Genomic DNA, 21,224 nt, shown 5'->3' with positions numbered 1-21,224 from the left:
TCTAATTTCTTTCTATTTCACTAAAAAAATAAAATAAAATAAAATAAAATAAAAATGCATCTTTACTCTGAAGATAGGAGAGTACCTAGGAGCTTACCTACACTAGAAAATAAGACTCTCCAGATTTCCTTTTTCTTTTTCCTTAATAACAAATAAAACAGGAGGACAAAACAATAATCACAGACAGGTCTCACTTCAAAAAGAAGTGTACAGGCGACTGAGAGCAGCATCACAGTGCTGGTTCAGCATCAGGATGGAGACAGACGTACCTCAAAGTTACTCAGCAGTGCAGCATTCGCATCTTTTCTAAAAGAAAAGCAAAAGAATACAATTATTTATGGTCCAAATGAAACTGTCTGCAATTTTTCTTTGCAGAATCACAGGCTCTAAAAGAATGGACACTATTTTCATATTTCTTCACAAAATCATTCAAAAACTTATCTGTGAGGAATCTACAATTACCAATCTGTTGCCACATCAGGAAAATCACAGCATGATTCCATAAATATCCATCATATCTGGTACACTTGGTCCCATGAGCCATAACACAACTTCCATTTCATACTCCTTCTACTCAGACACACTCACTCAAATTCACCAACTAAATCCAAATCTCCTCTCTTACATAGAAAGGCCTCCAGTTTTATTTGACAGGAAAAGCCATTAGGATTGCACAGACTATTTATTTATTAGTGAAGAACAAGGAAAAAAAAAACAAAACAATTACTATTCCTATACAATGTACGCGTGAGTATAGCTATGCCACTCAATTCACACACAACATGATGAGTTCTAAAAACAAATGAGCAACTTATCAAATTCCTTCCTCATTTATTATTTCAATCTTTATGTGACTGCTTCTTCATTAGCAGCACGAGGCTCAGTGCCCTGTTTCCCACCAGCCCTGCATTTCCTTATTAATTCTGTCCCAATTGAGAAACACTTGCTATCCACCACAGTAAGCTGACTGCATTCTCACTGAGTTAAATGTGTTTTTAAATTAATGGTGCCTATATTATTACTACATATTGTAATTTTATATTCGTAAATTAAAAAAAGGGGATAGAAAAGCCTGATGCAGAACACCATACATTCCCCTCACAATACATTGTGCTGAGCAGTCAGCAGCCACAACAACAGCAAGTTTTCATACAAAAGGAAAAAAAAAAAAAGGCTTTTCTCAGGTCTGTGCATATAACAACAACAAAAAAAGGTACAATGTATTGTTAAGCACCATCCACGGTCTGAATAGAACCGTCCCGTTCATCGCTTTCAAATGCGTTAAATGCATCCACAAACTTCCACAGGTTCTATCATTGTTTTTAAATGAAAAGGACCTCCTAAAATACGCTGAGATGAACTCCAACTTCCATTTTGCTGACTCGAGTCAAACTTCAGCAGTGAGCTCACACAGCTGCCATTCATGTTTTACAAACCCTATAGCTTCTGTTGTGAGGTAAATGCAATTCTTCAGAATCTTTGCATCCAGGCTACGCTACACAAATCCCTATGGATCAAAGACATCCTTTGTTAGAAATCATAACAGCGCTGGAGAACTGCATGGGGAATTGTTGGGTGACAAAAGTGAGAGGATCGTATAGAGTAAATACATTACAGGGAAAACGGGTCCCTGGGAAACCTATCAGAAATTAAATTGTTTAAGACAACCGCTTCTTTTTTTTTATTATTTTAAAACACCGTCATGCTTATTTTTCTTCTTACAGTGGATAGTAAATGAGCCAGCATAGATCTTAAGCCTTCAACACTACTTGCTGTGCTGAAATACCAGAGCTACAAGCTGGTAAGCAAGCCCTGCTTCAAAAACGTTACAGAATTCATTTTTATGGCATTAAGACTTATCAGTCCCAGACAAAGAGTTAAAAAAGAACGCACCAAAAGAATAAATAATCTTTCTTAGAACCGAAGGCCCTCCTGGGCCTCAGCACAGGACAAACCATCACCCCGCGCCCCACAGCGATGCCAACAAGGTAAAAAGGCGCTCAGCTCAGACCCACACAGACACATCTGCACACACAATAAGAACCCCACACGCAACGCGGCCCGGCACCCCGCACAGGGAGCAGCGCGGCACCCAACCCGCCCCGCTCCTTACACCTCCATCTTGTCCGCCGCCCCGCGCAGCCGCGCGATGAGGACACTCTCGTAAGGGGCGGCCCCTGCCGCACCGCAGCCGGACGGGAGTGTGTGGTGAGGCTGAAGGAGGTTCGGGTGAGGAGGGAGGAAGCAAAAGCGAAGAGGAACGACTGAAAAAAAGCCAAAAATAAAATAAGAAAAAATAATAAAAATAAAAATTCACAAGCGAAAAATAGCAACTGCATTGGCCGGGAATCGAACCCGGGCCTCCCGCGTGGCAGGCGAGAATTCTACCACTGAACCACCAATGCTTACACTGAATGATATCTCCCCGTCTGCTGCCCTATGCTGACTGCTGTCTGCATATCATGCTCTCATGTCCACCTTGGTCGGCAGACAGGCTTTCAACATTTTCACACTGCAATAAAAGACCTCTCGGGCATTCACAAACCTTTAAAACAGATGCACCTACCAGTCCCTCCGGATGATATGGAGGATAAGAATAAAATCACAGTCATAGAACATCCTGAGTTGGAAAGGACCCACAAGGACCACCAGGTCCAACTCCTGGCTCAGCGCAGCACCACTCAAAAATAACAGAATATGGACCCTTTGCATGTTGAAAGGAAAGGCAGATTTCACTTGCAGAACAAAAACTACTGCAGACAGAAAACTTGGTATGAAAAATGTTATTTGGAGTGGAAAATAGCATTGCTGTAGTCCTTCCAAATCAATATCAGGCATTTGCAAACAGAAAAGTAAAGCCTCATTGCTGTATAGACGTGTAGTCCCGCTGTGGTCTGATTTTTGTGTGTTCCTGTGTGGAGACAGGAGTTGGACCCAATGATCCTTATGGGTCCTTTCCAACCTGGGATGTTCTCTGATTCTATGAGTCCCATACACCTGCTTGTTAATGGCAGGGCTGTAAGAGCAAGGATGGCTTGGACATCCTGTACCCACCACCTCCCTGTTATAGCAGCAGCACAAAATCCACTAGCTAATATTCTCTTCGGAGTCAAGTCAGGAGAAAATCTACTCTCAATTTGGGTCTTTGTTTCTCCTTGAGGTGCTGCAAAATTGTTGGCCAGTTCTGAATGATTTGAGAAAACAGAAGCACTTCTGGAGCCGTCTGAAGTGCTCAGCCAGAAACAGCTCTTGGGTATTCAGGTACAGTCATGGTCAGATACCTAAGTGCTGGGAAAGCTTAAAAGCCTACCATAAGGCTTTTTCAGCCCTTTTCATTTGCAGATCCCTAAAAAAGTTTCATTAGATACGTGGAACCATCCACGTACAAGTTGTAGTACAGATGGAAATTATTTTATACCCCAGAATCACTTTTCATGGAGTCCTTAGGAAAAAAGAGCCAGGTGAAGAGTCTTTAACCCACAGATTGAAAGCTGTTGTCTGACCCAGTGGAATGGCTGCAATGGATGCTGGTCTTTTTTCATGTCAGGATTAACTGACCTTGCAAGTTGGCAAATGCTCTGCAACTTCTTTGCCATGTTTCTAATCTTGCCCACGAAACTGCCTGTACGCCATCTCCCAGCTAGACTAAGAGGAAGAAAAGAATTGAAAAGCTTTCACTTGAGAATGTTATTTCCAGACTTTACCAAATTTCCAGAGTTGTGTTCCAGAAGCCTACAAATCCTTATGTGCCTCTCGTCACTCTCTGTAGATACGGGTTCAAAATCTTCAGCATATTAATTGTATTTCTCCTTTGTTAGATTTCTCCCCCAACACCAATTTATCATCTTTGTGTTTAGTTTTTCTCCAAAAGTTTTGTTCCAGACCTTTTTTACTGTCCACAATGACAACGCCCAATCCCAGCAGCTAGAAAGAATGAGCATAACACAAATGCCTCTCTCAGTGGCCCTCAATCTTTTTCTTTCCAAAAGAAACATTCTTCCTACATTCTTCCTAGCAGAGACGTGCAACCTGTTAGGGTTGAAGTACATAAACGACCAGCTACAGGTCCACTGACATCATGCAAGGGGAATCTCTAGGAGAGAACTCATCACCGTTACGTACAACTTTGCAGGAGAGATGGAGTGATTAACTCAGTGAACTTTGTTTTTAATTGCTGCACGTTAGATGTTAGACAGTTATGCTACACCATCCATAGGGAATGCAGACATAGGTTTTTCTAAATGTGCTTAGCATGTCAACATTTTAAGCATTGGCTTGTGATTGTTACCACTAAGGCTTGGTAGAGAGGGGCCTCGGTATTAACTATTGAAAGCAGGGGGCCTAGCAATTGCTATTGAAAGCAGATCTGCAGGGTATTTGTATTCTTTGTCATGAAAGATGTTTACTGTATTCAGCATTTCGCTGATCACCCTATAGTGTCTTTTTTTCTTTTACATTCAAAATTCATTAAACAAGGTTGTTGTTTTTTGTTTTTTGTTTTTTTTTTTAACAAAAAATGTCAGCACTGCTTCACACCAGTCTAGCTGACGGTGCGTTTGACCAGCACTTTTAGTCCACAGCGCCTTTTTTTTCCTTTTTCTAAACCAAAATGACACTTAAAAAAGAATGTTTTTAAAGAAGATATATTGTAGCTGTTTGTCACCTCAGTCTCAGTTATGAAAACTGTTATGAATAGAGGATTTCTATACACCACAAAAGCACTTTCAGAGCTGCACTCCACAAGTATTGCGCTCTTCCAGCAAAACAAAAATAAGCACTGTGAATACTGAGGATGTGAATGTGATTGCTAAAGCAAGTACAAATAAAATTCAAATCTTAGAGGACAATAAAATATATTTAATTAAACTTCTCCATGCTGCGACATGGGCGATTTTGCTCTTACTACTTCATTGTATGTCAGCTGGGAATAGTAATATATGAATGATGTGCCATTCTCTGTGCCAAATGGAAAACAAGTGGACAACAAAACACCCTTCCATGAGAACCTCCTCAGGATTTAACTGGGGACTGGGGATCTGGGGGTTATTCTTTCATTAAGCAAATAAAGGGCTGAAAGAAGAAAACAGACAGCAGTGAGACATCAATACCAGCACAAATAAAGAAGATAATAATGATGAGGATACATTTCAGTGTTTGTTAGAAGAGACCTATTCTGCAATTCTATTTCACTACTTTTCCCTCAAAAAAAAGCTCCCCAGCCCCAAGAGTCTTTAAGACATCTTTTTTTTTTTTCAATGTTCAGTTTTGCATTAAGGATTTCTGACTGGCTTTATAGCTTCACTTCCACTTCTATTACAACAATATTACTCTGTATTCTATGTTACCCGCTGTATAGAAGAGATCAGTATTAAGTGTTTCATCTGAAAACAGGAAAAGAGAGAATTAATAACCTTCTAGATACAACCTGGGACAGTGTTCTGTACATAAACTAATCCCTGTGAAGTTGCTCAGTGCACAGTGATACCGCTGATGGATCCCATGTGGAAGGACTTGTCCTTGCCATGTGTAATTCCAGGCATAGATTAATAAAAATAGGATCATCTGATAACAAACACAGAAGGCTTCTTGATCACAAAACCAGATTAGCGGTCAAGGCACAGATTATGAAAACAGCAGAAATTCAGCTAAATTGTTCCTATTGATTAATACCTGGCTGCACGTGGCTTGCAGATTTTTGTTCCACAGCATCCATTAGAACAATTTATTTCATCACCACAAATATAACACATGAATGTGTTACTGATCTCTCATCTCACTTGGGCACCTGGGATCGCTACTTTTCCCCTTTTTCCCTCTGGGCACATCCTGCTGGATATCTTCAGGCAGAAAAACATATAGTCCTCACTTGGGCTTGTGCTAACCTATACTCATACCACAAACATGAGACAGATGCTCTCTGTACTGGGTGCACTCAGGTTATAAACTGAATGCTTATGATTCTCCCAAAACAACAGCAATTTCCTGTCAAAGCCCAGAGTAAGGACAAGGACACTCGTAAAGGGTGAAAGAAAAGTAGTAAAAATGATGGATTTCAAAGCAAGAAGGATGTGATCACAAAGCAATCAAGCAGTTTCCTAGTGTAGATGTCCTGGAGTAAATGGAAAAATGAGACAAGTTGAAGAACTGAGAGAACAGAAGAAAAAGGACAGGACAGGCAGCTAAAGGGAAGAAAGAAATGGGGATGAGAAAACTAGAATATGTTTCACAAGCTTTGCCAAAGGTCTGTGCCATGCAGATGGAAGCATGCTACACTGTAGTAGCACACGGTAAGGGCAAACCAGCAAGTGCTCTTTCAGAGCAGAAAAGTGCTGTGTCTAATGAGAAACTGATGCTGGGGAGAAGCTTTGTGAGCACCTGTTCCCAATGCTCTCATTTTTTGAATCAATTCTATAAAACCATGATATTTAGAGTCTGATGGAGCTATTTGCTAGACATGGGCTATTTGCCAGGGCTGCAGACCAGTGATTGCCATGACACTGCACAAAACCCACAGCCTCAGGTTCACAGGACCTTCTCAAGATTGACCCAATGCAATTGGTGACAGCAGAAACCCTGAAAGCTGAAGTATCCTTTGAAACGGGGGGAAAAGGCTCATCTGCACAGGAACTGGAGACAAAATAGCTCCCAGCTGTTTCATTCTTGTGTGTTGCTGGCAATGTAGATGGAGTGTGGATGATCCACCCAACATCGCAGGTACATTCATACCAATGTAGAGGGGGATGCCAGAGTGAAAGGACTCCTTCAATACAAGGGTACTCCCTGACAAGGAGATAACTTGCCAGTGAAACCACATGGCAGATACTCTCCCACCACAGGTACTCTTACACCAATATCTTTACAAACAAGCAACATGAGGGCATCTCTGCCAGCTCTCTTCTTCACAGCCACTCTACCCACTGGGAAACCTCTCCCTGACCTTTTCCTGATTGAGCAGGGGCCGGACACAGGACAGGGGTGGGCAGCATGAGGGGGACCGGGGGGAGAGGGGCAGAGCTGGGCTGGACGAGGGGACACTCCGCCCCAATGGGGCGTGACGAGATGCCAGCCCAGGCTCCGAGGCACGTAAAAGCGGGGCGGTGAGACCGGAGAGCACGGAGCAACCAGCCAGGGCTGAGCTGCGGAGACGGTGAGCAGGACCGTGTGGGCAGCTGGGGAGGCTCTGTGCTGCTGTGGGGCTGGGGCAGAGCTGAGCTGAGCCAAACAGAGCTGAACTGAGCCTCGCCTTGCTATTCTGCAGGTTGCACCAGGTGCCAGGATAGCTGCAAACACGAGCAAAACGTCGTCCGAAATGGCAACCGAGGTGAGACCGAACTTTGCTTTTCCTATGGGGTGCTCTCGGGGTGCTGATAGCTGACTGATAGCTCCACAGAGCATCTAGCCGTGTTCGTTAGGGTGCTTCAGTGTGCTTCTCTCTGCCTGATTTCTTTTCCCAGAATTTTGAATGGAAAGGGAACAGCAAACATATTTGCTGCAATATACTTATAAACTGCAATAATACGCTTCTTTACTACTTATATACTGCCATATACTAAGATATATTCCAATACCTCTTCCCCATCCAAGCGCTTAGCTCCCAACACTGGCCTTCAGCACCCCATCCATTCACCGCAGCAGGCTGCGCTCCCAGCGAGGGGCTGCAAAACCTTGCTTTCACAACCCGATTCCTCCGCCGCAGTTCCTGTTGACAAACTGCTACAAAGAGAAAAGTTAATAGACTTGAGCATTTCGTGCCTACAGTTTTCCTCCCCTCCATCGGCTGCCTGGGAAGGGGCTCCCGGAGCCGCCCGCTGTCCATGGTACCGGCAGCCCCGCAGCCCAGCGCTGCCGTAGCTTCTCTGTGTTTGAGGATTTGGGAGTGTGCTGCTGTTTCTCTTTTTTTCTTACTCAGCATTTATAATACTGAATGGTCTGCACTTTAGCCATTTTGGTGTTAGCTTCAAACACTTTGTAATTACAGGAGTGTTTTACGAGTGTGGCTACTTTTGGCCCACAGCTCTTGGTCAACCGAATATTTTCTTAGTCTCCTCGCCTCCTACTTTTGTGTTTCAAGAGGCTGTGAGGGAGTTGGTGACCTGTAGCTACCTTGAAGAATAGATCCATACAACCCTTGTGCCATATGCACTAATATTTGTTTTCAACACAAAATCTCTCCAGAGCCCTGCAGGGGTAAAATATCTCAGACTCCTGAAACAGACTGGACAGCTCAAGGCTAAATACCTGCAAAAATAACATTTACTCCAACTCTTCAATTTTTTTTCAAAGCTCTTGAAGTCCAGAGGCCTTTCTGATTAGTGCTACAGCACTGCAAAGGAAGATGCTGAAGCACACCCACAGTTTTACTTGAATATTGCACTGAGAGATTTTTAGGAGAATATATGAATAATGCATTTGAATATGTCCTTTAATTTCATTACTCTCAGGGGGATAAACTTTTGGGAGGAAGATTTGTTGGAAGCACAGATCCCATCATGGAGATTCTCAGCTCTCCTATATCCACTGAGCAGAGACTGTCTGAAGTTGATATCCAGGCAAGCATGGCTTATGCCAAAGCCTTGGAGAAGGCTAGCATCCTAACCAAAACTGAGCTGGAGAAGATCCTGAGTGGCCTGGAAAAGGTATTTATTTCCTTCATAAATTGTCATGCATGCTCAGTACAATTCCCACAACAGTACTTTGATGAATAGCTTATCTGACAGCATCTGTTGTCACCTCCCTGAGTTGATGCTCTAAAAACCATCTTTCTGTGGTCATCCTATTTCTTAGCACTAGGCATGTGGAAAAGTGCATTCCTGAAAGAGAATGCTGTCTGAAACCAGGGAGAACTGGAGAAGTCCGTGTGTATTGCATTTGGTACTCCAGCAGATAATCTGGAAAGGAGATAAATGCTTACAATCCATCTAGCTAAAGCAAAAATCTCTAATGAGCACAGTGTGAATACTTCCTATGGAAACCTGGTGCCTCGGTGAGGTGTGCTCAGCATGACCTGCCCTCCCATCCTCATCAGACTGAACATTCCTGAGGAATTGTTTCAGTGTGAATTAGGAATATTCTTTTTCCAATGGCACTTGGGATCCCTTTGTGTCTGGCTGCCTGAGTTAGTAGAAGGCAATGCACAGTATTGTATAGGGGTGAAGAAGAGTCAGCCACTAAGCACTTTTTTTGAAATATTCATTGTTGTTGCTCACCTACCATGGACAATGGGCACTCTATACAATGTTTGTATAGGAAAATCTTTATGGACAACGCTAAAGCAATCACTGCCACTTCAGCTCACTTTCTCACTATGATGCTTAAGTCCTGCTACAGCCAGGATTGCAGGATCAGCAAGGATCAAAAGATGAATCTCCCCCAAGTGCAATACAGAATATAGGGATAGAGCAGGCAGCCAGCCTTGGCCTGAAAGAACAGGAATGCTGGAGCTGCTGTGAGAATGCTTTCATTCCCAATTGGGTGGCAGAAGTTGGTATTTCCTGGGGACAACTTACAAGTCCCCCACTCAGGGAAACAATATGAGCTGACTTGTGTTTCTGCTGACATTTATAGATCTCTGAGGAATCATCTAAGGGAATCCTTGTAATGACCCAAAGTGATGAGGATATCCAGACTGCCATTGAACGCAGACTGAAGGTTTGGGTCCTTTAATTCCTCCTATTCCTCTCCCTCTCTAGCTAGTGCTGCCTGACATTAAGCACATGTGCCTCAGTCCCCAGCATGGTGAAATTCCTCAATGCCCTGTGGTACTGACATATTAGGTGCACAGACAGCAGTGTCCAGAACCCCTTTTGTGTGGAAGAGAGTCTGTACAAACCTAGAATCCAAACTTCTCCTTCCCCAGAAGAGAATACTAGGCCTGAACCCCTTGCTGAGTTAGAGGATGTCTGCTCTTGCGAGTAATCTCTTGCTCAGAATAGAGACACTGACAGAAGTTATCCTCTTGTCCTCAGGAGCTGATTGGGGATATAGCTGGAAAGCTGCAGACTGGAAGAAGCAGGAATGAACAGGTATACATGGAACTATTTGTTTTTCCTATTGTGCTCTTCCCCTCCTCACTTCAGGAAACCTCTGACCAGAGCTGCCTTTGGCTCCCATCCTATAGAAGAAGATATGGTGACATTATAACATTAACATGACCATGGACACTTATGATAAATGAAAGATTCATCTTCCCAACATATAGAACAAGGAGGGGGTTATTTTACAATGACAGTGTCAGGCTACCATATATGTCACATACTTTTTTTCTGACTGTGGCCAATCTTATCCAGGTTGTGACTGACCTGAAGCTGCTCCTGAAGAGTTCCATCTCTGTCATCTCCACTCACTTGCTGCAGCTCATCAAGACCCTGGTGGAGCGTGCTGCCATGTAAGTCCTTTCCCATGTCCATGATCTGAGCCTTCTTGGGACAGGAGACTCTAGACTTGCTCTTTGACTGGTAACAATCATGTCAACAGCAAAGTCTTCTGCAGAGGATGTTACAATCAGGCACTGTGTAATAGCACAGGGAATAGCCACTCTTTCTCCACAGCCCACATCAGAGAGACATTCCTCTTTCCTCATTGTATCCTGGGGATATAGAGAGAGGAATGCAAAGACCATGTACAGCACAACACAGGCTAAAGATATTCTCCTCATTACCTTGCCAGAAAACCCGAGAGTGTACCTTCCACCGCTCTCTATACTGACAGCTGACTTTCTCTTCTTTCACATGCAGAGAAATTGATGTTATCATGCCTGGCTACACCCACCTGCAGAAAGCTCTGCCCATCAGATGGAGCCAGTTCCTGCTCAGGTAACCACCTTTCACACTGGGCTCTAGGAAGGGAACCTTTCTCCATTCTTGGGGCCCTGCACAGATGGAGCCTAGAAGTGCATCATTCTCTGATGGGGCAGCTGGGGGAGACATGGCAGAACTAACCCTGAAAGCTGCCACAGGAATGCTCCATGTCCAGTGTCTCTTGGCTCTGACCAGCCAGAAATGCAAATGCTAAGTGCACTGTGGAGGCCAACTCTCAGCATGCCCCATCTTTGGCCAGTATTACCTCTTGGCTCAGACAAGGTTTCTCCGCTTCATCTGCTTTCTCTCTCATGTCCCCTTATAGCCACGCTGTTGCACTGACCCGTGATTCTGAGCGCCTGGGAGAAGTGAAGAAAAGGATCACTGTCTTGCCTCTGGGAAGGTAATGTCTACTTTCTGTGTAATGCCTGGGAAACACTTTGTTATCTAATGTCTTGAGGGATATCTTCTCTGCTTAACAAAGATCAATTTTGATTGGAGTTTGCAAGATAATATATGTGACTTCTTTTTCCTTCTTCCCTGGCAGTGGTGTCCTGGCAGGCAACCCACTAGAAATTGATAGAGAGCTTCTGCGTAGCGGTAAGTGCCTATTGTTGAGTAGCATGGGTCTACTTGATGTATCTGGGAGGGAGGGAAGAAAAACAAGTGGCTTCCCAAGGCATCGTCATGCCGTATAATCCTGGACCAAGTGCCAAGGATTCATATGGTTTCTTTAATGCAAAAAGAGGGCTATGTCCGTGAGGTGGTAGCTCCCACGAGGCATAACACTTCAGCATGGGTGTGCTGCTGGGACTACTTAAGGACTCAGTCACCTGTAGGCTGGGGCAGCCTGCTGCCTTCAAGCCCCGGTCGTGATAAACCAAACCTCTTCTATCTGTCACTTTCCTTACAGAACTGGACATGACTTCCATCACTCTGAACAGCATAGATGCCATCAGTGAGAGAGACTTTGTGGGTGAGTAGAACTCTATCCTTCTTCCCTCCCCCAAGTTAGAAGCAGATGCTGGACACCTTCCCAGTTAACAGCATTTAACAAGGGAGCTGAAATCCCACACGGGGAAGTAACCAAACAGAAAATCTTTGCACATGTCTAAGCTCCAGTCAGGGCTCCCTGGTTTGTTAAACACAAACACCCTTTTCACTTCCTATTTTTCTGCCTTTTCTGCAGTGGAATTAATCTCTGTTGCCACCCTGCTGATGATCCACCTTAGCAAGCTGGCTGAAGATCTCATCATCTTCAGCACCACTGAATTTGGCTTTGTGACCCTCTCTGATGCCTACAGGTAGGTGCCTGGTCACTGACAGTCCACCCCCAAGACTCTCCTTGTCTCTGATTTCTGTTTCTGGCAACTGAACCACATCTCCATTCACTGATCACTCCTCCCCAGCTACTGCTGGCAGCAATATGCTGTAAGAGAACAGGCACAGAAAACTTCCTTCTCTGTTGGGGATTCCTGCCAAAGCCCTTCCCAGAACAGCCCGGGTTTGCAATACTAACAGACTTCCTGTCTCTCAATGCAGCACAGCCACTGCCCTGCCTCTCTGAGGGCACAGAAAAACCAGTCCTGGCTGCTCATGCCTTCTGTGCAACTGGGCCTTGAAGAGAAGCCTCTCTTTTGTCTCCCCTGAGAGACAGCACTGGGTGGTAGCTCCAGACAGGACTGCAAAACCAAAGACTCTGCTTTGGGAAACCTGAGAAACTCTGCACTCACTTCACTGCTTTCCTACACTGAGACAGGTGTCCGGTTAAGGGAGGCTACAGATCACTTCTGCAGGGCTGGGCCAGCGTGCTGCATGTCTTAGTCTGCATCTGCACAGACTGGGGTCTTGCTCACTATTACACTCCCAACACTTTTCTTCCAGCACTGGCAGCAGCCTGTTGCCTCAGAAGAAGAACCCTGATAGCCTGGAACTGATCCGCAGCAAAGCTGGTCGTGTGTTTGGACGGGTGAGCCTGTTAAAGAAAGAAGAGGGGCAGGGAAACTGCTCATATTGGGGCTAAATCAGCTTCCTTCTTCATGCCTCTGTGTAAAAATTGAAATTATGCTGGGCGTAGGCTGTGAATCTCTGCTGGGGCAATGTGTTTGTCTTCCTGTAACTAACTGCCGTACTTGTTTCTCTCTGCAGTTGGCTGCTATTCTCATGGTTCTGAAAGGAATTCCAAGCACCTTCAGCAAGGATCTGCAGGTAAAGCAGATATTACTTCCACTCCAGTTCTTTGAGGAGACTGTTGTCTCCTGCTCTAGAGAAGTCTCTCGTGCTATATTTCTTGCACAAGTACAGCTTGTGTGCAAGATGATAAAACTGGGGCTGCATCAGGTCATCTAACAGCAATTTCCATCCGTGCTCTCATGCAGGAGGACAAGGAAGCTGTCCTTGATGTTGTGGACACTCTGACTGCTGTGCTCCAGGTTGCCACCGGAGTGATTTCTACCCTCCAGGTAAGGCTTCAGCTTCTCATTATTGAATGTGGTTGGAGGTCACATTTTAAGTGTAATACAGATACAAGAGCTCTAGTCTGGTTCTAACATGAAGACTTGCTCACTCTTACTGCTTGTCAGTCCCCCCACCACAGGCAGCTCAGATACACTTGGGCAGAAGGTCCTTGGAGAGCCTGGTCCCTCCTTGATGAAATCCAGTCACTGAGACCACTAATATGTCCCCAAAGAGCAGCAGATGATAACTTCTTGCTCTGCCTCTCCTCTCTGCAGATCAACAAGGAGAACATGGAGAAGGCTCTGACCCCTGAGTTGCTGTCTACTGATCTGGCTCTCTACTTGGTTCGTAAAGGAGTAAGTATCAGAGGAAGGCTTGGAGCTCTGACTTCTTTAGATTCAGAATACTGCTCAGTGAGGGCCTGAGATGAGGCCTTCTGTTCTGTCCCCAGGTGATGGTCAGTGTGGGTCAACAAACACGAGAGCTGGAAACACATTCTTTACATGTATCCCAAGTAGTGGAACTGCTGCCGGGTGGACTTGATAGTAATTTACAGGTGGAATTTTACGTCCTAATGCCTCCCCTCTTCACACCCCAGAAAACAAGGATTCGGATTTCATTTCTCTAATTAAAATCAAACCAACCAATATGAGAGCACATCTACTCTTGCCCAAGACTGCGCTTCAGTTGCCTGGTTACTTGATTGTGCTCTTTGCTTCTCATTGCAGATGCCCATCAGACAAGCCCAAACTGCTTCTGGGAAGGCCGTCCACCTTGCTGAGACTAAAGGCATCACCATCAATAATCTCACCCTGGAGGACCTGAAGAGCATCAGGTTTGTACCACATTACCATAGATCCCCTCAAAATACAGGTATCAGTCTGGCTTCCTTATGGTCCCCTTCTGCACATATCCTGAGCTTAACAGCACTACAAAATTCTTCCTGGTCTATATACCATTGCTGCTACTGCCAAGCTTGTATTGACTGAAGTTTGGTGAGGGAGACAACAGTGCTGCCTTTTGACTCAGGCAGGGCATGGGCCACAGGTACTGGGAGGGTATGGAGAAATTCATGCCTTGACCTGGAGGCACCAGCACTGTAGAGGAGTTTGGCTTCAAACTTCCTTCCTCCCTCTGCCCTCGCAGCTGTCTTTGGTGTGGCAGGAACTGCTCCTGTCAGGCACTAGAAGTGCAGAAGCAGAGCTTCATGATGCGTTTCCCCTTAGTAAAAGGCTCAGCCTCCGCTTCCTTATTTTCTCCATAGGCAGTATAAAGCCATCAAGCAGTGCCCATCATTCCCCACTGATACCTGTTCTCTTTGCCTCTCCAGCCCCCTGTTTGCCAGCGATGTCTCCCAGGTCTTCAGCGTTGTCAACAGCGTGGAGCAGTACACTGCCGTGGGCGGTACTGCCAAGAGCAGCGTGACTGCCCAGATCGAGCAGCTGAGGGAGCTGCTGAAGAAGCAGAAGGAGCAAGCTTAGAGTGTGGGGACATATCCCGTGGCTGCAGCGTTGTGCTTATCACACTAATCCAGAGTTAATAAACACTGTGGTGTATTGTAGTTCACTGAAACTCCTGTGTTGCGTATTGCTTTCAAGGGACAAAACTGGGCTTCCTCGGCCCTTCTGAGGCTGGTCACTGGTGTGAATGAACTCTCTCCTTCCTGGCAAAGGAACTGTTATGAGGGGATAAACTCTACTGGGCAGCAGGAGGGTGTGTCTACATCAGGAGACCTGCAAATGATGGGAGCAGTTGGACACAGCACGAGGCTGGACGCAGCTGTGCCACAGCAAGCTATACAGCATGCTGAGGGAAGATCGGGGTGTGTGTGGGGAAAGACACATGGTACTATATCTGTAACACATGCCACATGTCCAGCCCTCACTGAACTCCTGCTAGGACTATGTTTCCCAACCAGCCAGGCTGCCTGCCTTCTGGCAGGGAAAAATTTCCTCACCAGTTGGCAGTGGAACATGCTTAGTCTTAAGCAGAATGTGGTCTGCAGGACAACCCACAGCTCCTCCTCATTCATCATTAAAGCACCTTCAGTTCTGGTTTACTCCAAAGAACAGGAGTTGCATTGTTTCCAGGAAAGCTCTTTTTTCTGTGTGACCCAGGCCAAGCTAGCTGGGGGCAGAGTACTTGAAAATAAGCTGGCATTGCTGGCTGTCCCTTAGTAATTATCTACCACCTTCCCTTCTGTCCTTGCAAATGTAAAATCAGGACACAGGTAAGAAAAAATATTATATTAGGAATGCAAATGCACCACTGTGGTGTCTTTTTATGGGGAAAATATTTAATTCAATAAGCATTTGTAACATTCCCCTGCATTAGTGTTCTGCAGTGATTTCTGCACGGAATGACTGCTACTTCAATGAAAGGCAGAGGAAAAACTGTTTCTATAGGGAAGACATGGCAGATTTCATTAAACACTAACTTAGTACAATTTCTCTTTTGTCAAAAGATTTTAAAGCTGGCGGTTTGCTCAGCACCCTGCCCTCTGTGCTGATACAGCAACACTTAATTGACTCAGAGTACTGCAAGGCTCTGCAACACACGTAGGTAATGGCAGGAACACAAGCATTGCCTCACAATGTTTTGGTTAAGGGCTGTAGCACAGACAGTGCAAAGTACTGTGAACTAAATCTCTTGCCATTAATGATGTACTACAGAAGACAATAAGTGCTTACAATCTACCTTTACAGCATTAGTTCTTCAAATACATACAAGCACCAGCAACACAAACTTCCCTTTCTTCAATGCTTCCTATCACCCTCAGTCTCCCCTTACTCTTAGCCTTAAACATGATTTATTCTGCTGCCATGTAAAGAACACCACATTTAAATTACTGCTCCATAAATCACCTTTGTATTTGCTCTGTTACTTTATGTTCCAAAATAGAAACAGAGCTTGTGCCTCAGTCTCTAGATAGGTTAGCTGTGGAAGGGAAATCACTTCTGCTTACTTAACTGAGGGGAAAGGAGCAATAGAGGGAGAGGTGACACCAATACCCAACACTAAGAGTCAGAGCAAAAGTTCTCTCTCCATTTCCTCATATTTCTTTTCTTCTCTCCCATAATCTTTTTCAATTCATGCCACTCCCCTCTTTTTCCTTGTTTGCATCTGCTAGCCCTGCTCAGTACCTTAAGAGGTCTCAGCCAAACAGATTTCCTCTTGCTCCTAGCAGCAAGTGCCCAGCATTACTCCTTATAGCTGGTACCAAATGACATGGGGCCCTGACAAATTGAAAGCAAAACAAAGGTTTTAGCAGATTATCACATCTCAGTCTCTTATGTAGAAGAGTAGTTCATAGTCACTGCTACTTCCCACCCATCCACCATTTTCTTAAAATTATGGAGTAGCGTTGACTGGGAGGAGACTCTGAAGGTCTCTGAAGCTCCACAGACATTACAGAACACCTTCACACTTTCACTATCACTCTACTATGACACATTGTGATCGGAGTGCTTAAAGCCCTGCCTCTCATCTTAAGTTCTGCACAAACAGAAGGATCAGTGTCTTGGACAGTACTTGGGAGGGACTTGGGCTTACATCTCTGCTCTGTCACAGACAGGAAGTCATTTAAGCCAAGAATTCAATAACCATCAATTTAGATAGACATTCTGATATGTAGACTTTTAATGAACTACTGAGAGACTCAGCAGATGGTTCGGTAACTCTGATCTCACATCCAACCAGATAAAAAGCCTACAGAGGCTCTTAAACATTACACAAAGTAAAGAAATATTCTCTTAGTCTCCTCAAGGAAAATATCTCTAGCCTGCTTTCATGCTCTGGAAAAGTCCCACTGAATATTTTGTCTCCTGAACACATTACTATGCATGGTCATTCTGCCCTCTAGTTCTCATCTAGAAAAGCAGAGCTACTAACACTTCTCTGCTGTCACAGAAGAGTAGTGAGACTAGATGGATTTTCATGACAGCAACGGCCCCTGCAGGCACCAGAGATGAATATGAGACAGCAATACCCAAATGTATCCATCTAACCTTCACCAGCAGCAACACAAACCAACTTCATTGTGATTCCTCAATCATCTCTATGCCTCATGTTACAGAGAGATGCAAGTACAGAGAAGTGGAAAAAATTACACAGAGGTCTAGAAGTAGAACTGAAATTGGAGCTTTCACTGTTATATTTAACCATGTAGCTGTTTATATACAGGTAATATTTAGAAACCAAATTACACAAACAATGTGGATTGTACATATATAGGATGCTTAATGGTGTAAAAACTCAAATTACAAAGTAGACACTGGGAAACTCAGGAAATGCCATAGAGATCCCATCTTCCCTTCTCTAGCCCTGTGGGTCAAAAAGAGGTGTCTCAGGGAGAGGTGTCAGGAGTAGCTGGATGTACTCTAACCCTCCTGACTGCAGTGTATTGAGCATCCTCCTCCAACCCTTGTGGACTTCGGGCAACTTCTCTGCAATGCCTTAAGAGTAGAGGTACATCCTCTGTATACATTATGCATGTTCCATATAACCAATATTGAGCCTGTATCACAAACACCAGGAGGTAAAGCCTCTCCCTGTATATAATCCATTCTGGATGCAAACATGGTATGCTTACTGTTTTGACAGCTTCCCAACAGCCTTCAGTCAAAACCTAGAATAAGGACAAAGACACTCAAGAAAGACCAACAAGACAAGAGCAGCATCAACCTCGGAGGGCTTCAGAAGAGGAAGGAAACTGGTGAAAAAACAGCTTTTCCCAGTGTAGACAGTGTGATGCTGTATGTGTTTGCAGGCCTGCTAGTCTTAAAGGAAAAAGTCATCACACCACAAAAAAAACATCACAGGGGGAAATGTTTGAGATGCAGCAAATTAAGAGATGCTCTTGCATCCAGACAGAATGTGAACTCTGGGCTGATACTGAAGGCAGTGCTCTGGAAACCCGGCGACAAAATATATCTGCTCATTCAGGCTGGGTAGCCAGAGGCAGACAAGCCTGATGCTAAACTTGTCATTGCCTGAGTCCTCTTTGCTACAGAAACCAACATACCTTAATCATGCAATCCCACTGGGCCTCAGGCTTCACCTTCAACTCAGAAAGGGGACGAGTAGCAGAACTGAGAAAAGATAGAAAAGATGGCTAGATTACATTTCTTCCTACCTGAATCACCCTACAGCCTTGTGACAACCATCTGATGACACCAAGTGATGGTGAGAGGCAAGAAAAACCCAAAGGAGATGAGAAAATTGGGATGCACTTCCTGTACTCCCTCAAATACTTCTGGCATTGTGCAGATAGAAAAAATATGTGGTAGCAGCACACTTCCAAAGGCCAAGCAGAAACAAGCCAGTTCTGCGGGATGCTACAAGGGAGGGGGAAGCAGACCGGGGCCGGTCGCAGGGACACCCCGCCCTGCCGGGGCGGGACGAGCAGCCAGCAAGGCTCCGAGGCGTGTAAAAGCGAGGAAGAAGGGCGAGAAGCACGGAACGACCGGCCGGGCTGAGCTGCTGAGACGGTGAGTGGGGTTGGGGGGCTCGGTGGGGCCGTACTGCTGGGTTGAGGTGCCAGGGAAGGGCCAGAGCTGAGCTGAGCTGTTTCATTCCGTTCCACAGGTTGCACTGGAAGTGCACACGAGCAAACGTCTGAAATGGCATCTGAGGTGAGGGCAAACTTTGCTTTTCCTACCGGTGCTCTGACAAATGCAAGCTCAACTTTGTCTAAGTCTCTGCAGCCTGCTATTTCCTTCAGGTTCCTCCCCTTACCTCGGAGAGACTAATTTCATACACTGGTGCACTTCACTCAGGCCAGCTTGTGCTTAGGCAGATACTTTACAAAAGCTTGTGTAATTACTTCTGTATACAAAAGCTTCATTTTCAGTTTCTGCGCCTAGTGACTAATTGTCTTAGCAACTCATGCCTTCTGCCTTCAGAGTGGCTGCTGCAGCCCTGGCTTCCTCAGCTGCTGGTTACAGACGAGTGTCCATCAGCTGTCAGACTGTGCTAGCCTGACCAGAGTCCAGTAGCTAGCTAAAGTTAATCCTTCTGTTTTGCTTTCCTGACTGCATCTGTATCTGTTGCAGTTTCTGCTGACCCACCTCTTACTTCTGTGGAGCCCCATAGCACAGAAGATATGCCTAAGACAGAGCAGTTCCTCATTCAAGCATTTAGCATCTGGTACTGGCTTTTGATTTTACATCCCTATGCCATAGTTCCATGGGCACTGGATCCACCGAGGACCTCTAACTTTTCCTTTCAGATTCTGATTTTTCTTTTTACCTCCCTTCAGCTGTCTGACAGAGCTGCTGTAAAGATGTGAAAAGATCTATGTGCAACACTTACCTCTACAGGCTTTCTGTTGCTGTCCTCTCAGACATGTTGTTTCAGTGGGGATTGGCAGAGATGTGGAGACAGTCACTAGGGAAAAAAGTTTTCAGGGTTGCTCAACAGTATTTTGTCTGACTGTTAAAACCCCAGCACAGATTAGTTTGCAAATGTCTTGGCCAACTTTTTGCTGTCCATGGTAGTTACAACATACAGCATGAGAAAAGACTGACAGGGGTACTTAAAAAATCATACAGATTAGTGATTATTTTGCAATCTGCAATGGCAAATATATTTAGACCCTTCCTTTAAATATTCTCCAATTTATTCTTTGTGCCTCCTGGAGAGATGCTTTTGAAATCTTGGATTAGTTGTAAGCTTTGTGCACAAGTAACATTCTTATCTATTTCCACTCAAGTTTGCCAGAGCTAGGGCTTCAGGAGGCATCCTACCCAGGTAAGCAAAGTGTCACACAAGGCTCTTAGTGAATCCACTCAGTTGCTAAATCACTGATGCAAAAGGTTTACATGCATAGTGTCATGATGTGTGGCAGGAATTACGTACCTGTCTTTGGTCACACAGTGAAGTAATTAGGTAGATGACGTGTTCAAGAGTGTAAGATTAGAAAATCAGTCTGGTTTGAGTAGAAAAACAAGTTTTCTTCTTACATATTTTAAAATCTTCTTTGTGTTCTGACTTATTTTTCTGGACATTCCTGATGCTGAAAGGTACCCAGAGTTCTAGAGTCTGCACCTTAGCTGATTTGATGCTAATTTTATGGCAAAGCTTGCAACCACATCCTGGACTCTGGACGTGCCTAAACAGTAACTTCAGTCACTTGATATGTGGCTTATGCTGGCCCATAGCTATTTGCCAAACAAAGAAAAATCTGTCTCTATTAGACAACAACAACAAAGTACTGCACTGAAAGAATATACCTGAGCTTGGCCTCTATACTGCATAAAGTTCTCAGTGGAAATTACATAGTTCTTAAAACTATAAATGAAGTTATTAGGCCTCTTTAATTTGCCTCTTCCTCTCTCTCAGGGAGATAAACTTTGGGGGGGAAGATTCAGCGGAAGCACAGATCCCATCATGGAGAAGCTCAACTCTTCCATTGCCTGTGATCAGAGACTGTCTGAAGTTGATATCCAGGGGAGCATTGCTTATGCCAAAGCCTTGGAGAAGGCTGGCATCCTAACTAAGACAGAGCTGGAGAAGATCCTGAGTGGCCTGGAAAAGGTATTTATTTCCTTCATAAACTGTAAAGCATGCTCAGGCCTACATACAATCCCTACATTACTACTATGATGAATAGCTTCTTATCTGAAAACATCCCTGAGTTGATGCACTAAAAAGCATCTTTCTCTCTCCTCATGTCCTATTGCTTAGTTCTAATTACGTGTGAAAGTGCTTTCCCAAAAGGGAGTGCAGTCCTAAACCAGGGAGAACTGGAGAGGCCCGTACATTTTGCACTCTGTATTCTTGGTACTCTAGCAGACCTGGACAGCAGACTGATTGACAGATTCCATCTAGCTAAAGGTACCAAAGCCAGGCAGTAGGATATGAACCAGTTGACAAGCCAGAAAGGAGAACCTGAAGCCCCAGTGAGCACAGTGTGAATGCTCACTATGGAAACCTGGTGCCTCGGTGAGGTGTGCTCAGCATGACCTGCCC

At 44.7% G+C, this 21,224-nt stretch overlaps 2 protein-coding genes, 2 long non-coding RNA genes and 1 other non-coding gene across 8 annotated transcripts in view; 2 read left to right on the top strand and 3 right to left on the bottom strand.

The window, feature by feature from the left end:
• The window catches only part of CRCP (CGRP receptor component), a 36,931-nt gene extending 25,776 nt beyond the window's left edge, over positions 1-11,155 (bottom strand). Inside the window, exons 1-3 of one of the 3 annotated variants that reach the window (XM_031556404.1) lie at positions 11,062-11,155; positions 10,299-10,585; positions 270-306 (exon numbers count right to left, since the gene is read on the bottom strand). In XM_031556404.1, the coding sequence (XP_031412264.1) occupies positions 270-306; positions 10,299-10,333 (72 nt within the window). In that variant the 5' untranslated portion in view covers positions 10,334-10,585; positions 11,062-11,155. Of the gene's footprint in view, positions 1-269; positions 307-1,893; positions 2,084-2,113; positions 2,188-10,298; positions 10,586-11,061 lie in introns of those variants that run through there. The other 2 variants (XM_003211713.4, XM_031556405.1) reach the window with 2 other exon arrangements.
• On the bottom strand, positions 2,335-2,405 carry TRNAG-GCC. The gene has a single exon. It is a non-coding gene; the product is annotated as a tRNA-Gly (tRNA).
• LOC100546521 (delta-1 crystallin) lies at positions 7,753-14,836 on the top strand. Its single transcript, XM_031556403.1, has 15 exons — positions 7,753-8,636; positions 9,565-9,648; positions 9,966-10,022; positions 10,287-10,384; positions 10,734-10,811; positions 11,122-11,199; positions 11,344-11,396; positions 11,710-11,772; positions 11,986-12,100; positions 12,681-12,765; positions 12,945-13,004; positions 13,175-13,258; positions 13,529-13,609; positions 13,982-14,088; positions 14,584-14,836. Exons 1-15 carry the CDS (start codon positions 8,490-8,492, stop codon positions 14,732-14,734), a joined length of 1,341 nt encoding a protein of 446 aa, XP_031412263.1. The 5' UTR covers positions 7,753-8,489; the 3' UTR covers positions 14,735-14,836.
• A 430-nt stretch (positions 14,837-15,266) lies between these two features.
• On the bottom strand, positions 15,267-20,571 carry LOC116217344. Of its 2 annotated transcripts, none has more exons than XR_004161772.1 (3): positions 19,566-20,570; positions 18,277-18,343; positions 15,267-16,489 (listed from the first exon to the last, which is right to left on the bottom strand). It is a non-coding gene; the product is annotated as an uncharacterized LOC116217344 (long non-coding RNA). The 2 variants fall into 2 exon arrangements; XR_004161773.1 differs by lacking the exon at positions 15,267-16,489 and adding an exon at positions 16,497-17,880 and having other exon boundaries at positions 19,566-20,571.
• LOC104913851 lies at positions 18,631-20,820 on the top strand. The gene is made up of 3 exons (XR_795669.2): positions 18,631-18,742; positions 18,840-18,886; positions 20,595-20,820. It is a non-coding gene; the product is annotated as an uncharacterized LOC104913851 (long non-coding RNA).
• The last annotated feature ends 404 nt before the right edge of the window (positions 20,821-21,224 follow it).

Source organism: Meleagris gallopavo, chromosome 21, assembly GCF_000146605.3.
Source record: "Meleagris gallopavo isolate NT-WF06-2002-E0010 breed Aviagen turkey brand Nicholas breeding stock chromosome 21, Turkey_5.1, whole genome shotgun sequence".
Taxonomy (NCBI): domain Eukaryota; kingdom Metazoa; phylum Chordata; class Aves; order Galliformes; family Phasianidae; genus Meleagris; species Meleagris gallopavo.
The sequence above is the reverse complement of the archived record's forward strand: the minus strand, read 5'-3'. Positions and strand labels throughout refer to the sequence as shown.

Coding starts and splice junctions, on each gene's coding strand:
- LOC100546521 (XM_031556403.1), top strand. CDS start 8,490: ATGGAGATTCTCAGCTCTCCTATATCCACTGAGCAGAGACTGTCTGAA. Junction 10,385..10,733: donor CTGGTGGAGCGTGCTGCCAT/GTAAGTCCTTTC, acceptor TTTCACATGCAG/AGAAATTGATGTTATCATGC. Junction 13,005..13,174: donor CCTTCAGCAAGGATCTGCAG/GTAAAGCAGATA, acceptor GCTCTCATGCAG/GAGGACAAGGAAGCTGTCCT.